Source organism: Dendrobates tinctorius, unplaced genomic scaffold (genome assembly GCF_039654945.1).
Source record: "Dendrobates tinctorius isolate UK_male_01 unplaced genomic scaffold, ASM3965494v1 ptg000293l, whole genome shotgun sequence".
Classification (NCBI taxonomy): domain Eukaryota; kingdom Metazoa; phylum Chordata; class Amphibia; order Anura; family Dendrobatidae; genus Dendrobates; species Dendrobates tinctorius.
In genome coordinates, this window is record NW_027361960.1 from 15,478,735 (window position 1) to 15,494,610 (window position 15,876).

The 15,876-nt window shown below is 48.6% G+C and overlaps 1 protein-coding gene across 2 annotated transcripts in view; it reads left to right on the plus strand.

Moving 5' to 3' along the window:
- Positions 1 to 15,876, plus strand: part of CUNH6orf118 (chromosome unknown C6orf118 homolog) — an 89,147-nt gene that overhangs the window by 62,202 nt on the left and 11,069 nt on the right. For both annotated transcript variants that reach the window (XM_073560153.1, XM_073560152.1), the window contains exon 9: positions 14,127 to 14,188. In XM_073560153.1, coding sequence (XP_073416254.1) covers positions 14,127 to 14,188 — 62 coding nt within the window. The remainder of the gene's footprint in view (positions 1 to 14,126; positions 14,189 to 15,876) is intronic.

The window sequence follows — 15,876 nt, forward strand, 5'->3', positions numbered from 1 at the left end:
CTCGTGTGAGAACCATCACCGCTGCTGTGTGCTGGGAATGCCTCAAGCAACCGATTTACCAGAGTTGCTTGTTTATTAGCCAATATTAGGTCAAGGTTCTCGTGTGGCATGATGTTTTGTAATTTGCCTTTATAGCGTGGATCCAGGATGCTGGCCAACCAGTAGTCGTCATCGTTCATCATTTTTGCAATGCGGGGGTCCCTTTTTAGGATCTGCAAGGCATAATCTGACATGTGGGCCAATGTTCCCGGTGTCAATGATGCACTGCGAGTGCTGGGTGGAGGAGCACTTTCTGGAAAATCCACATCCCTCCAGTCACGCACAAACCCTGTACCAGACCTTGGCACGCCAACATTTTCACTTGCCCCACGAGATGCATCCTCCTCCCCTAAGTAATCATCCCCATCATCCTCCTCCTCCTCCTCCTCTTCTTCCTCCACCTCGTCCAGGAGAGGTCCCTGAGCAGACAATGGCTGAATGTCATCAAGGATTCCCTCCTCCTCTTCCTCCTCATCAACATTGGCTGCAGAAGCCTGCTCCTTAAGGTGCGTCAAAGTTTGCATGAGCAGACGCATAAGTGGGATGCTCATGCTTAGGATGGCGTCGTCTGCGCTTACCAGCCGTGTGCATTCCTCAAAACACTGAAGGACTTTACAGAGGTCTTTCAGCTTCGACCACTGCACACCTGTCAACTCCATGTCTGCTCTCAAAGTGCCTGGCCGTGTATCCTCCCACAAATGCATTATGGCCTGCCTCTGCTCGCACAGCCGCTCCACCATGTGCAGGGTGGAGTTCCACCTTGTTGCAATGTCGATAATGAGGCGGTGGTTGGGAAGGTGGAGCAATCGCTGCAGCTTCTGCATACGAACGGAGTGTACAGGCGACCGGCGGATGTGCGCGCACAGTCTTCGCACTTTCTGGAGCAGGGCTGTTAACTCCGGATAATTGTTGAAGAAGCACTGCACCACCAGGTTCAAGGTGTGAGCCAAGCAAGGTATGTGGCTGAGTTTTGAAAGGGCTATGGCTGCCACAAAATTACGGCCGTTATCACTAACTACCTTGCCTGCCTCAAGATGTACACTGCCCAGCCATGACTCAGTTTGTCGCTTCAAGTACTCGGCCAGCACCTCGGCGGTGTGTCTGTCGCCCAAACACATCATCTGCAACACAGCCTGCTGACGCTTTCCACTAGCTGCTCGATAGGGGGACACCTCGTGTGCAACAGTGGCAGCTGCAGATGGAGTGCTCGTACAACTGTGCTCTGTGGACGAGCTTTCGCTTCTGGAGGAGGAGGAGGAGGAGGGTCGAACGCCTACAGCCAACTGTTTCCTATACCGTGGGCTAGGCAGCACTGTCCCACCACCGCTGTCCCCTGTGGACCCTGCATCCACCACATTAACCCAGTGCGCAGTGATGGACACGTAACGGCCCTGGCCATGCCGACTGGACCATGCATCAGTTGTGAGGTGCACCTTTCCGCTCACTGACTGCTTGAGTGCATGGACAATGCGGTCTTTCACATGATGGTGGAGGGCTGGGATGGCTTTGCGAGAGAAGAAGTGGCGACTGGGTAGGTCATAGCGTGGTACTGCATAGGCCATGAGTTCGCGGAAAGCTGCGCTTTCCACCAACCGAAAGGGCATCATCTCAAACGAGATTAGTTTGGCAATGTGGGCGTTCAAACCCAGTGTACGCGGATGAGAGACTGAGTACTTTCTTGACCTACTCATAGTGTCTGGGAGGGTGAGCTGGACTTGAGAGCTGCATATGGTGGAAGTAGCGGTGGACAGGGCAGACTGAGAGAGGGTTGATGATGGTGATGGAGTTGGTGTTCTTTCTGATGGCCTAGAATCAGTCTTTCGTTGATATAACAGTGGGATTCCCTGACTGCTGTGGCCTTGCAACGACACCTCAACATTTGCTGCTGTGCTAACCGGTGGGCTTACAGTGGGGGAAACAATGTAGCGTTGCTGACTACCTTCGTTGTGATCAGTTGCACATGAGGTTTGGTGTTGTGTCCACGCTTGCAAGTGCATGGTGGTTAAATGTCTAAGCATGCAACTGGTATTCAAATTTTTCAGATTTTTCCCTCGGCTAAAGGTCTTTGCGCACTTCTTACAGATAACCTTGGCCTGATCATGAGGATTTTGTTCAAAAAAGTGCCACACTGCACTCTTCCTACTTTGCCAGACATTTTGCGGCCTAGCACGCTGTGATCTTTTGACACTCTGGACAAGCTGTCCAGCAACTCTTTTGATTTTTGGAACCTGTCTTTGGAGTGCTCCAGGCCTGCCAGATAACAGCTGATGCGATGTAGATGTCTGCTGTGGATGCTCCTCATCTGAGCTATTGTAAGCAGCACCCTCTTCCCCCAATGGATGCCAATCTGGGTCAACAACTGGGTCATCCATCACCGCCTCTTCAATGTCATGTGCACCTTCCTCTGTGTCACCGTGTATGGTGGTATAGTGTGCGGGAAGGGGCACCTGAGTCTCATCAGGGTCAGAATCTGGCTCTGTACACTGCGAGGACAATGTAGTGCTCTGAGTGAATGTACCAGCAGAATCATCCATCAGCGGCTGTGCATCAGTGCACTCCATGTCAGATTCATCTTGGCCTGGGTAATTCACCATTTCACTTGATAATCCAGGCATGGTATGTGAAAACAGCTCCATGGAGTAATCAGTAGTATGGCCTGCGTCATCCTTCAATCTTGGTTGGGGTGAAGGACACAAGGAAAGGTGTGGTTCATGAACATGAGCCTCCAATAACGACTCAGTGCTTTTACTTTTTACAACTGAAGAAGAGGAGGCGATAGAGCTGGAGGCTGAGTCAGCAATGTAAGACAAAACTTTTTCCTGATGCTCTGGCTTTAAAAGCGGTTTGCCAACTCCTAGAAAACTAAGCCTTTGAAGCCTTATGGAGCCAGACGATGACGCAGGCTCAACACCTCCTGCATTCTTTCCTATTTTGCTCTTGCCACTACCATCAGATCCACCACCAACACCATCATTACCAGCTGCCAACCCCTGCCCAATTCCACGGCCTCTTCCACCAGACTTCCTCATTTTTTGTAGAAATGTAGACAAAATCCAACAAACTATATAGTAATGTAAAACAACGTACAAGGTGTCTATAGGACAGGGGAGATTTTGAATTTCTGCAGACACTTGTGGACACTGGACACTTTTGGATTGTGTGAGGCCCACTGATATCTGAGCGCTATGTCACAGGCTCGATGGCACAGCTGTGACAAAAGTGACTAGAGGATAAGTGAGATTTTGAATTTCTGCAGACACTTGTGGACACTGGACACTTTTGGATGGTGTGAGGCCCACTGATATCTGAGCGCTATGTCACAGGCTCGATGGCACAGCTGTGACAAAAGTGACTAGAGGATAAGGGAGATTTTGAATTTCTGCAGACACTTGTGGACACTGGACACTTTTGGATTGTGTGAGGCCCACTGATATCTGAGCGCTATGTCACAGGCTCGATGGCACAGCTGTGACAAAAGTGACTAGAGGATAAGTGAGATTTTGAATTTCTGCAGACACTTGTGGACACTGGACACTTTTGGATTGTGTGAGGCCCACTGATATCTGAGCGCTATGTCACAGGCTCGATGGCACAGCTGTGACAAAAGTGACGAGAGGATAAGGGAGATTGGATTGCTTTTAAAAAAGCAGTTTGCAGAGCAGTGGGTAAACAGCAATGCAGCGGTCAGGAAGCCTTAGAAGGCAGCCCAACAACCAACACCACTGATACACCACAATATAGCCTCCCCTTGCACTGCACACACAGTGACTGGTGTGTTGTACAGGCACAATCGCTAGCAGCAGAAGCAGTTTTTTTGTCTTCTTCCCTGCCTAACGCTCTCCCTACAGAATCAGCAGCAGCAACCTCTCCCTATGCTAAGATCGGCAGAAGTAAGATGGCGGTCGGCGTGCACGCCCTTTTATACCCCCTGTGACGCCCACCAAAGCAAGCCAATCACTTGCATGCCCTTCTGAAAGATGCTGGTGACCCGTGCCTATGTCATCACGTTGCCCACAGTGTCCGTGGATCCTGATTGGCTGAAAAAGAGCGCAAAACAAACTTTTGAAACGTGACTTTGGCGCGTAAGTCGCCGACCTCGTGGCCGACCTCATCCTAGGGTCGGGTTTCGTTTCATGAAACCCGACTTTGCCAAAAGTCGGTGACTTTTGAAATTTTTCGACCCGTTTCGCTCAACTCTAGTCAAGATCTGTCACGCCCGCAGGTGACGCACATGGTTCGTGGACCCATTGTGCCTAGAAAGGAGCGTAGTTAAGCGTCTACCTGATGTTCGCTGGAGCTCCTGATAGTAAACACAGACTGGGCTGCAGATAGCTGTCAGGTATCACTTCTGTGTGGAAAAGATGGTCCAGCTCAAAAGGTCCAGCTAAAGTCATGAAATGATTTTCTTCAACGAGCAAATAAGGTATAATTACATTTTCTATAAATCATGATTAAAAATAGTAAATTGACTATAATGTACCTTACTTTGATGCCAAACTTTACTCATACTGAGTTTAAGAACTTTTTGTTTGAAACGCGTACAGTGTCTCCTCAACCTTCCCTCCGGTTTTCCGGACAGGTATATGCATTTTTTGTATTTTGTATACCTATTTTATGGATATCTAAATAAAATATTTTGGATTTTACCCTTTTGAGCTGGACCGTCTTTTCCATATTTTGTCTACTGCCTGACAGAGCTGTGGCCCGTGCTTGAAAGCAACATGGAAGTACAAAGGGTGAGCTGAACACTTTTTTTTTTTTTCGTGGAGGTATCACTTCTAGGCAGGTGCCGATACTGCAGCTGCCTATCCCAACAGTCTTCTTCACTGACATGGGGAGACGTGACCAAGGTCACTAACTATCAGAAGACGGACTGTACAGACTGTATTAATGTTGAAGATAGGTTCTTGTTCACACTCGTAGATATCAGGAAATAATTCTGGAACTGACCGCACCAGGACCTGGAGGCTGGGTATAGGTACCGCAGACGCGTTTTCAGGATTAGGATACCGCTAAAGCGGTCAGAGAAACGTGGACAAACAGTGCTAAGCTAACGGGAACATAGGATACGGGAATAGCTTTAACAGACTAAGGAAAGGAAAACTGGCAACACACAGTTGCACACACCAACACCACTAAAAATTACTATAGGATTGCTCAGGTACTTCCCGTTGAGGAAGGTGCCTTTTATACAAGAGGCATGCGTGCAGTAAGTGCGCCACCGTGGGACAGCGCAGCATGCACAGAGGAGGAGGAGGTAGCTCTGGAGGATGCTGCTGCTGCTTGGGCAGTGAGTAATCCTCAGTCCCTGCATGGAGGGAGGAGGGGAACCATGCAGAAGTGCCTGCAGACGTTACAAGATCGAGCATATCATTGAGTTTTAGTTAGTTTAGGTGCAACACGTTTCAGAATATTGAGGTTTTTTAGTCAGTAGCAAAAAAATAAAAACGAATGCATGGGCCATGCACATACAGTGAACAAGTCAGTAAGACAGTGTTCACACCACCAAGAGACTGGAACACAGAGAAACACAGTACAACAAATGTGAAAAAATACTCTGCTGTAAAAAAAACTCCAACAAGGAACAGCAAGTGCTAGTAAAAAGATTATAATAAAACAGGGTATTTAGCTGATACATTTTTTGCAAAAAATGTACGCTAAGCCGCTCCACCAACGCCAAGGTATACCCCTCAGAGCAGTCCTATCCATTGTATTTAAAACCTGACCATGTGAACAGTACCTATATGAGCAGGGTTCAGAGAGGCAATGTTTGATGTGGGCATGCTCTGTGAGACGGCTTTATATGTGCATGGCTCACATGGGAGGGGTGGATACCTCCCAAAGACTTGCAAATGCAAGAAACCAATGGAAAAAAACGAACGCATGGGCCATGCACATACAGTGAACAAGTCGGTAAGACAGTGTTTTGTGCTGAAAACGCCCTCCTCGGCTTACACTCGAGTGAAGGTCCCAGAAGATGGAAGGGGAGCGGCGGATCACCGGAGGCAGGAGCTGGTGGCTGCTACTAACTCCTGTGCCTGCTGCTAAAGACAAATGAATATTCACTGCGCTGGCAGTGAATATTCATTTCTCTATAATAGCCAGCACAGTGTCAGCTGCAGCTGCCGACTTCCAGTAGCGGCCGAGCGATCACGTGTCCCCGCTACTTAAGAGAAATAAACATTCACTTCTCTCCACTCTCAAGGACATGGAGGGAAGTGAACATTCATTTCCTTAAGTAGCGGTCACATGTGATCGCCCGGCCGCTGCAGCTGCTGGCACTAGAACAAGACGCTGCGAGGGAGCACAGGGACGGTAAGTAGAATGGTTTAAAAAATTTTTTATGCTTTTCTGATGGGGACCATGCATTACCAGGATATAGATCAGGGGACCATGCATACCAGGATGGGGATGAGGAACCATGCATACAAGGATGGGGATGAGGAACCATGCATACAGGGATAAGGATGAGGAACCATGCTTATCAGGATACGATGAGATGTCCATGCATAAAAGGATGGGAATGAGGGGGCAATGCATTCAAGGATGGGAATGAGGGAACCATGCATACAAGGATGGGAATGAGATGGCCGTGCATAAAATAATAGGGATGAGGAACCATGTGCACACCAGGATACGGATGAGATGGCCATACATACAAGGTTGCGGATGAGGGCACCATTCATACAATGATGGTAATGAGGATGCCATGCATACCAGGATGGGGATAAGGAGCCATGCAAACCAGGATGGGGATGAGGGTACCATGCATACAAGGATGGGGATGAGGGGGCTATGTATACCAGGATGGGGATGAGGGGGCCATGTATACAAGGATGGTAATGAGGATGCCATGCATACCAGGATGGGGATAAGGAGCCATGCAAACCAGGATGGGGATGAGGGGACCATGCATACAAGGATGGGAATGAGGAGGCCATGAATACAAGGATGGGGATGAGGGGGCTATGTATACCAGGATGGGGATGAGGGGACCATGCATACAAGGAAGGGGATGAGGAGGCCATGCATACCAGGATGGGGAAGAGGGGGCCAGGTATACCAGGATAGAGATCAGGAGGCTATGCATACAAGGATGGGGATGAGGGGGCCATATATACCAAGATAGGGATGAGTGAGCCATGCATACCAGGATAGGGATGAGGGGGCTATGGATACAACGATGGGGATGAGGAGGCCATGCATTCCAGGATAGGGATGGGGAAGCTATGCATGCAAGGATAGGGATGAGGGGGCTATGCGTACAAGAGTGGGAATGAGGAGGCCATGCATACCATGGTAAGGATGAGGAGGCCATGTATACCAGGATAGGGATGAGAATGCCGTGCATACTCGGTTTATGCTAGAGTCAATAAGTTTTCCCAGTTTTTCGTGGTAAAATTAAGTGCCTCGACTTATACTCGGGTCGACTTATACTCAAGTATATGTGGTATTTGCTGAGATTTCTCCTTCGCCTCATAGGGGGACACAGGTACTGTGGGTGTATTCTACTGCCGCCAGGAGGCTGACACTAAGTGAATGAAAAAAAAAAGGTTAGCTCCTCATTCGCAGTATACACCCTCACCTCTATTGCAGGTGGAATCAGTTCATGCTTAGTGTCCTAGGAGCGGTCCCACTGCTCCACCAATTCTAGACTGTGGTGCTGCAAGGCAGCGGACGGTCCCTCTCCTCATCCCGGGTAAGGAACGATGGAGCCAGGATGCCTGCACCGTCCTGTACACAGCCCCCCTCTCCCCCCACACACACCTGACATGCTGGCAGCTGAAGCGGTCCATGCGATCAGGACAGGGGGCACGGATCGAGGGTGGGCTGGGAGGGCTCCTGTGGATGGCCTGCCGCTTTCCTGGTGCGGGGCTTTTATTATTGCATTGTTTGCGCCAGCAGCGGTTCCCTGGCGCCTGCAGCGCGGCGCCGCTTCTTCATCGCGGCCAACGCCAGAACCTTTCTCCCCGGCTCCTAGTTTGCCCTAGGCCACTGAAGCATCCATATCCGGCAGCCGGGCCGGCGGTGTAAATTTAGTCCCCGGCTTTGGCCTGTGCTAGGCCATAGTCGGACGTCATGCCCCCAGTCACGCCTACTTCCGGCGGGCCCACCCAGTCGCGAGGCGCAATTTTTTAAGTTAGGAGCGGCCCAGACCCTCCTGCTGCACTTCAGGACGCTCAGAGGCGCAGGACTGTGGGTAAGTTCTACCCCTACCTCCAGCCGAGCACCAATACTAATGGCGTCACTGCCGCAGGCTATGTCAGCCAGCAGGCCCAGCATGTCGCCACCGGCCACTCTAGGATGAGTATGACTGCTCTTGTCAGGTGGCGGCCGAAAAAAGGTCACTGGCCATGAAACTGAGGTTCAAGCTCATACAATACTATTGACGTACACACCGCCCGTTGGTCCGTGCTTTTCCGCAGGCACAGAGCTATCAGTATGCGAGGCCGTGATCCCTAATGCGCCCAGGAGCCCTCCCCTGCGACCAGCCCCGGAATGGGCTCTATCTTTGTCGCAGTTTATGGCACAATCAAGTCCCTTCAGGCCCCAGATAGGGGCAGGGACAGTGGCTCACCTGTCTTGGAGATATCCTCGACCTTACAGGAGCCTCCAGCCTGCAGGGGCCGCCCTCACTCTAGGCAGACGTGACGGGGGAAATGAACCCACACAATGTAGCCCAGCCCGGCTGGTGCCTCAGCATCCATGAGCTCTGCTTTTCCCTCCCCTGTTCCAGGGGGTGACAGCGAGCAAAACTCGAATTACGATTCCGAGGGGCCCCTCAGTTTGTATGCACCTAGTTACCAGGAATCAGTTGTCAGGCTAAGTGAGGCCATCAACCAAGCCCTGAGTATTGGCGAGGAGTCCACCTTGACCTTAGGTCATATGGTGTCAGGCAAATGGGCCAGTCGGTAGACTCTCCCAGAGTTTGAGGACAGAGGCAATGACAGAGGGCACTGCATGCAAGATAACCGTCTGCCTCTGAACTCTGTGAAGGGTGGGCAGAGCCCCCATCAGTAGACCCACCCGTATTGCGGTTGGTTTCAAGAACCCGATTATCCCTACCTAACGGGTCTTCTGATAAGGATCTCATTGACCATCTCAATAGAGAGCCGGGCTCGCTTGGTGTTTGAGGCCTCAGGATCAGCCCTCTCTCCCACTTGCACGGTAACTTAGGTAGCTAAGGCCATGATTCCTGGTCAGAGTCATCAAATGCAGCTTTGCAGAGCCTGTGCCTACTGTCGGAGGTTGCTGAAATCGCGAATAAGATAAGCCCTGGGAGGCTAGTTAAGTAACGCATCCTTGGATGCAGCTAACATGCAGCACTGGCTGCTGCAATGCGATTTGCATTAGGGGAGCCCTATGGCTGAGAACATGGCGAGCCTACCTGACTCCCAACAAATCCCTAACTTTTTTGTCCTATCAAGGCAGCAGAGAGTTCAGTGAGAAGCTAGATCAGCTTATCTCCAACACCACAGGGGGAAAAGCAACTTTCTCCCACAACAGAGGGCTAAGCAGCCATTTCGTCACCAGTTTCAAACATGATTTCGACCGCCAGTTCAGGTCAGCCCAATCAGGGCAGAGATCATCAGATCTCATATAGGACCAACCCACTGGGGAGGATGCGCTCTATCCAGCCAAGATCAGGGGGATCAAAGCCCCACAGGTTCATGGCTGTATGACTGGAGAAACTTCCAGTCTACAACTGCAGGGTAGGCTGGGGCCTGCTCTGGTTGCGTGACATCTGGCTCACCGTCGTATACGACACGTGGGTAGGAGAGCTGGTGCCTTCAGGGTACAAGATAGTATTTATCAGCCACCCCCAAAAAGAGAGATTTCAGGATTTCTACTCCAACCTGCTTGTGGTCCCCAAAGAGAGGAAAGATTATAAAAAAAAAAAAAATTAATGGAGGAAAGGAACGGAACCGTGAGACTCATTTTGGACCTGAAGACACTTCCGGAGGGAATCCGGTCATATCTGCCGTGAAAAAGGGAATATTCGGCAGCTATCGACGCCCAGGGCGCCTACCGGTGCATCAAGGGCTCTTACAGTTGCCATCAGCAAACCGCGTCACAGCCTTACCCTTCGGGCTAGCCATCATCCTCAGAGTATTCACAGGGGTCATGTCAGCCATCATGTCCATCCTGCATGCCCAGGGCATAATCATTTGGCATTATCTGGATGACCTCCTGGTCAAGAGCCCATCTTTTCAGTCCTACGAGGAGAGCATCAACTTCACGCTGGATACACGTCTCCACCTAGAGTGGCTGGTGAATTTGAAGTTCTGAGGTTTGTCCCCTATTCCAGCTCGCACAATTTCCCTTCTAGGGATGATCTTTGACACGTCCCGAGGGTCGGAAAGATCTCCCTCAGGATAAGGCCCTAGCACTCCGGTAGTTAGCCTGGACACTTCTCCAGCTGGTCTCCTGTACCATCCGGGTTTGCTTGAAGGTCTTAAGGAAAAAGGTGGCAGAAATAGAGGCTGTTCCATTTGCCCAACCCCACCTTTGTCCCTTGCAGCACGCCCTCTTGGCATCCTGGGACAATAATCCCGTTTTTTCTACGACCACCAGTGCCGATTGTCTGCACCGCTCAGACAGGCTCCTAGATGGTGGACGATGAGTCCCTCCCTGCTGCAGGGAAAGTCTTCTTCTGCAAACCATTGGTTGATGGTCACGACTGACGCCAGTCTCCTCGGATGGGGAGCAGTAATTCGTCACCACACAGCCTAAGGATGTTATCTCAGGAATCGCGCCTCTCGATCAACCTTTTTAGAGATTCAGGCGTTTCGGCTAGCACTTTTCATCATTTCCTGGAGGACACCCTGTCCGAATTCAATCAGACAATGCCACGGCAGGGGCTTACATAGACCATCAAGGGAGGCAGCCCCAGCAGGACGACCATGCTCGAGGCAAAGCATATCATTTGCGGAGCCGAGAAAGGTTACTCTGTGATCGGCAGTTCACAGTCTGGGCGTGGAGAACTGGGCGGCGATCTTTTCTCAGCCAGCAGGGTCTCGCGTCCAGGGTATGACCACTCCATCCCGAATTGTTCCCAACAGTTTTTCCAACATTGAGGAACCCCAGAGGTAGACCTGATGACTTCCAAGCTAAAGGCCAAGGTGCCTAGGATTGTCGCTCGGTCCCGGGACCCACAGACAATTGCTGTGGACGCGTTGGTCCTTACGCAGAACCAGTTTTCATCTCTCGTACCTGTGTCCTCCGCTTCCGCTGCGTCCGAGGGTTTCAGGAAGTTCAAGGCATAGCGGGGTCCAGTAATACTGATGGCCCCAGATTGGCTTCGTCAGACAGGTTACGCAGATTTAGTGTAACTATTCGTTGACATCCCCTGGTGGCTGCCAGAGCCCCAGTCCTACCTTCCCAGGGCCAGATCTAACGGAACCCAGTGGCCTTGTGTTTGGCGGCTTAGCCGTTGAATCTTGGATTCTGGCCCAGGCCGGGCTAGGCTGGAGTGGGGTGGCTGCGATGGTTAGGGCCCGGGAGCCCTTTTCAGCACATGTTTACCACCACGACTGGGAAGCTTTCTTCTCACGGTGTAGGACCCCGGTCATCCTCCACTGGAATTCTCCATTCTTAACATTTGTAGCTCTTCTCCAGTCTAGACTAGACTCAGGTTTAGCTCCAAGATCCCTCAGGAGACAGGATTTTTTTTTTCCTTATCCACCCCTTTTTTCCAGCGGAGGATTTGCAACCAATCTGCACGTAAAGACCCTCAGCCAGGGGGTCTCCCGCCTGATACCCCCCTATAGGGTCCCTCTGGACGCTTGGAGGCCTTAACCAGGTCCTAATCGGTCTGCAGGGGGCTCTGTTCGAACCACTACAGGGTGTGTTTGTCGTACCTTTCCTGGATGGTGGGTTCCTTGTGGCTATAATGTCATTTAGGCGGGTCTTGGAACTGGCAGCTCTATCCTGTCGAAGCTCTGTACCTGTTTTTCTCCACAAGGATAGAGTGGTTCTCAGGCCGACTCCTCCTTTTTTTCTACCAAGGGTTGTTTACTTCATCTTTCTTTATTGAGGATGTTATCTTGCCCTCTCTGACCAGCACCGGTACACTGGGTGGAAGAGGCTCTTCATACGTTGGATCTGGTAAGAGCTGTCAGGAGGTACGTGTCACGGACGGCACCCTTTCGTTGGACAGGCACGCCATTCGTACTCCCCGAGGATCGCAGGGATGGACTCGCGGCCTCAGGATCGACCGTAACCAGGTGGACCCGTGTGGCTGTGCAGGAGTCTTATCGCATCAGAAGCGCACCTGTTCCAGCGGGATCGGGGCACACTCCACTCGGGCGGTGGTTGCCTCTTGGTCTCTTCGGCACCAGGCTTTGGTCAAGCAAGTCAGAAAAGCGGCGGCTGCTCCAGTCTGCACACATTCTGGAAGCATGACAATATCCATACTCAGACTTCAGCATACGTGAGCCTGGGTAGAAGGATTCTCCAAGCAGCAGTGGTGCACCTTTAGACAGGAGGTGCGTATAGCTTGGACCGGTGAGTCGATTTCCCACCCAGGGACTGCTTTAGGACGTCCCACAGTACCTGTGTCCCCCGATGGCAAAGGAGAAACATGGATTTTTGTGATAAACTCACTGTAAAATCCTTTTCTCCAAGACGCTCATTGGGGGACACAGCACCCACCCTGCTAGCCAATTGGCTCCTTTTTGTTTAATAACAGGTATTTATGATACCAGGTGGGTTTTTTTCTAGACATATTGTTACCTGCATTGAGGCTGATTTTGTCTTGTAGATCCCCTACTGCTTTTGCACTGAACTGATTCCGCCTGCAATCGAGGCGAGGGTGTATACTGCGGAGGAGGTGCTAACCTTTTTTTTCATTCACTTAGTGTCAGCCTCCTGGCGGCAGTAGCATACACCCACAGTACTTGTGTCCCCCAATGAACGTCTCGGAGAAAAGGATTTTACGGTGAGTTTAACACAAAAATCCATGTTTTATTAACATGAGACAGACACTGTAGAGGACATACCAGACTTTCTCAGCCTCTTCAGTTCCTTCACGTTCCTGCAGGATCATATGGCCTTTGGTGACAAAAATCTGCATAACAAGGCATATGCTAAATAGTTGCAAGTCAAATTTATGTAAGATAGCCAAGATGATTGTCTATAAAATGATGATAGTCTCATGTTCAAAGCAGTAGTGGTTGGTGACATTTAAAGCCTGAAAGTCAAAGGTTCAAAACATTGTTTCCCTTTTGCTCGTCAGTGTACGATTTAACCATGTCTGAAGATGTTCCTCTGGGTAGTGATAAACAATGCTTCTTTATATTTTATTCTTAATTTCAGAAAAATATATTTTAGAGCATTTTACTCACATAAATTATATTTCTTAACATAAGCATCATGTATGCTTCAAAATGACCAGGAGAGCTAACAGGTATAATAGCTTCTGTCCAGCTCGCCCCATGATGTTACTGCTAGACCTCATTTTTTGTTTTAATCAACCATATCCTCTTCTAACTCTATGGTACAGTCAAATTGCTTTTTAAAAAGAAGTGCTGCCCATTTTATTTTGAGGAATCATAGAAATCTTTACTCAGAGAATTTTGAACCTTCCTTTAATGATTCTGTGTTTCCACTGGTGCTGTCATGTGAGCAGTCTGGTTCTAGGGTCTTAAGAAAACACCAGAAAATACATTAATAATAAAGTTAAAGAGAATCTTTCAACAGCAAAAACTATTAACCTTCAGCCATGCAGCAAAAGCTGACAATGAGTGTTTAGCTAGGACTCAGTTTATATAGGAGATGAGAGTGGCTAACAGTGCACAGCTGAAAGCCTTAGCTCCAGGAGCTCTCAACTGAGCAGAGTTACCCCTGCACTGCCCAAAGAAATTTACACCATTTAAAACGAAGGGAGAAGTGGAGAGTAGGAGAAATGAGATGCTGCGGTCTTCTGGCTCCTCACTGTTGTGGTAAACCCGTGACATGTAGATGTTAAGATGTGGTAAAGTGAAAAAACATAAACCTTCCAGTTCTGCTTGTCTGAACTCAGAATTATCAGTGAAATATTAGAATAATGTACAGATGCTGCAATAACAGTTTTTAATTATTTCCAGGATCTTGATTCTGAAATAAAACGAGTGCTAATGAAACAGAAACTAACTATAGAGAAACAAGAGTAAGTAATGAAATCAGTATATTTAACCCATTAAAGGGGTTATCCAAGACTGTGATTTTTTTCTGTGGGGCTAAAAACTTTTAACTGCCTGCCTGTTTTGCCTGCTACTGATTTATACCAGCTGGTGATTCTGCAGCATCCACTGATGTCACATCTACAGAACAGCTTCTATGTTAACAGGGCATGATTGCCGACATCATGCTGTTTGACTGCCAGCTCCCTATCCCTTAACCCTTAACCCTTTAATGCTATATAAGTTATCTCAATGTTTTTACAAAAACTGTTTCCACATATAATCAATCTAAGTAAAATCCTGAGTAACTTTGTAGATACATAGTGAGAATTTGAAGCTTTGGAGTCTGCAAAATAGGAAATATAGCGCTGTTCTATACTACAGCCTGTAACTCCGTATCAGCACAAGATAAGTAATGCAATTTATGTACAAAGTTACTCAACTTCTGTTGTGGAATAATTTCAATGATTTTAGTTGTACAATAATAATGTATAAAACCTATAGAATGCTGCTCTAAGGTAGACAAAACTGAAAATGCTGAAACTGCAATTGTTACTCTCTCTGTGAAGGTGTTTCGCAGTATACTCGATGAGTATTGAAAACTAACCAATATCACTGCATTTATAACCACTCCATAAATTCTGTATCTACTGTTTATACAGTATATTATTGCGAAATTAATAAAATTCGATGAATATTTGAGAGACTCGGAATTATATGGTTTGCCCCCTCTACTGACTGACATAATTCTGCAGATTAATTTTGACAACATTACAACTTATGTTTATCCTTACTAATTTAACCTACGGTATATGTAGCAGCTTGGATGTTCATGTCTAAAGACTGAAGGCCGCATGCACATTCGAGAAAATGATATCCAACCTGCGAATATCATAAGGGCTTTCCAACCATACAATGAGAATGGAGGTTTCAATTCTTTACTGATAGAAGGGTTGGGTAACTTAACCCCTTAACGACCATCGATACGCATTAAAATGGCGGTTGTCAAGGGGCCTTATTGTCATTTTACAACGACAATCGGGAACAAGGGTATAGCACTCCCAACGTTGGAAATTCTTTGGGTTTTCAGCTATGGGGGAAGCTGAGACCCTGGAGAACATGTTCTGGGCTGCTTTTTCTGGTCCCCGATCACATGATCGCCATTATTCAATGAATAGCGGTGATCACGTAAACAAAAAGTGTGCCTGCTATTAGAAACATTTCTCTCTCTTCTGACAAGATATGTGTCAGAGGAGAAAGAAGTGAGGTCCCCAAGCCCCCCTGTTACCTCCTCCACTCCCCGTCCCTCCAGCTCCATTTCCGGCCCTCTGCTAACACTTACTGGAAAAAAAAATGGTAGGCGCATGCGCAGTGTACCCGCTGAGATTTGCCGGCAGGCACCTGTCAACAGCGGACATTTTTCTTATTGGTTCATTTTTATCACAGTGATCAAAAGCCAATATTTACTATGTCAATCCCCCGTGTCATCCTCTTAGTCAAATATCATACAATTTTTTTACTTATTTTTATTTTTTTGCTATTAGGGTTGGAATTAGTTTAGGCTAGATTTGGGGTTGGGATTAGCATTGGGGTTAGGGTTATTTCTAAAGGTAAAAAAAAAGTGATGAGCATATGATGACTATTGTTGAGTGCAAGTGTTTGCTACTCAAGTTTG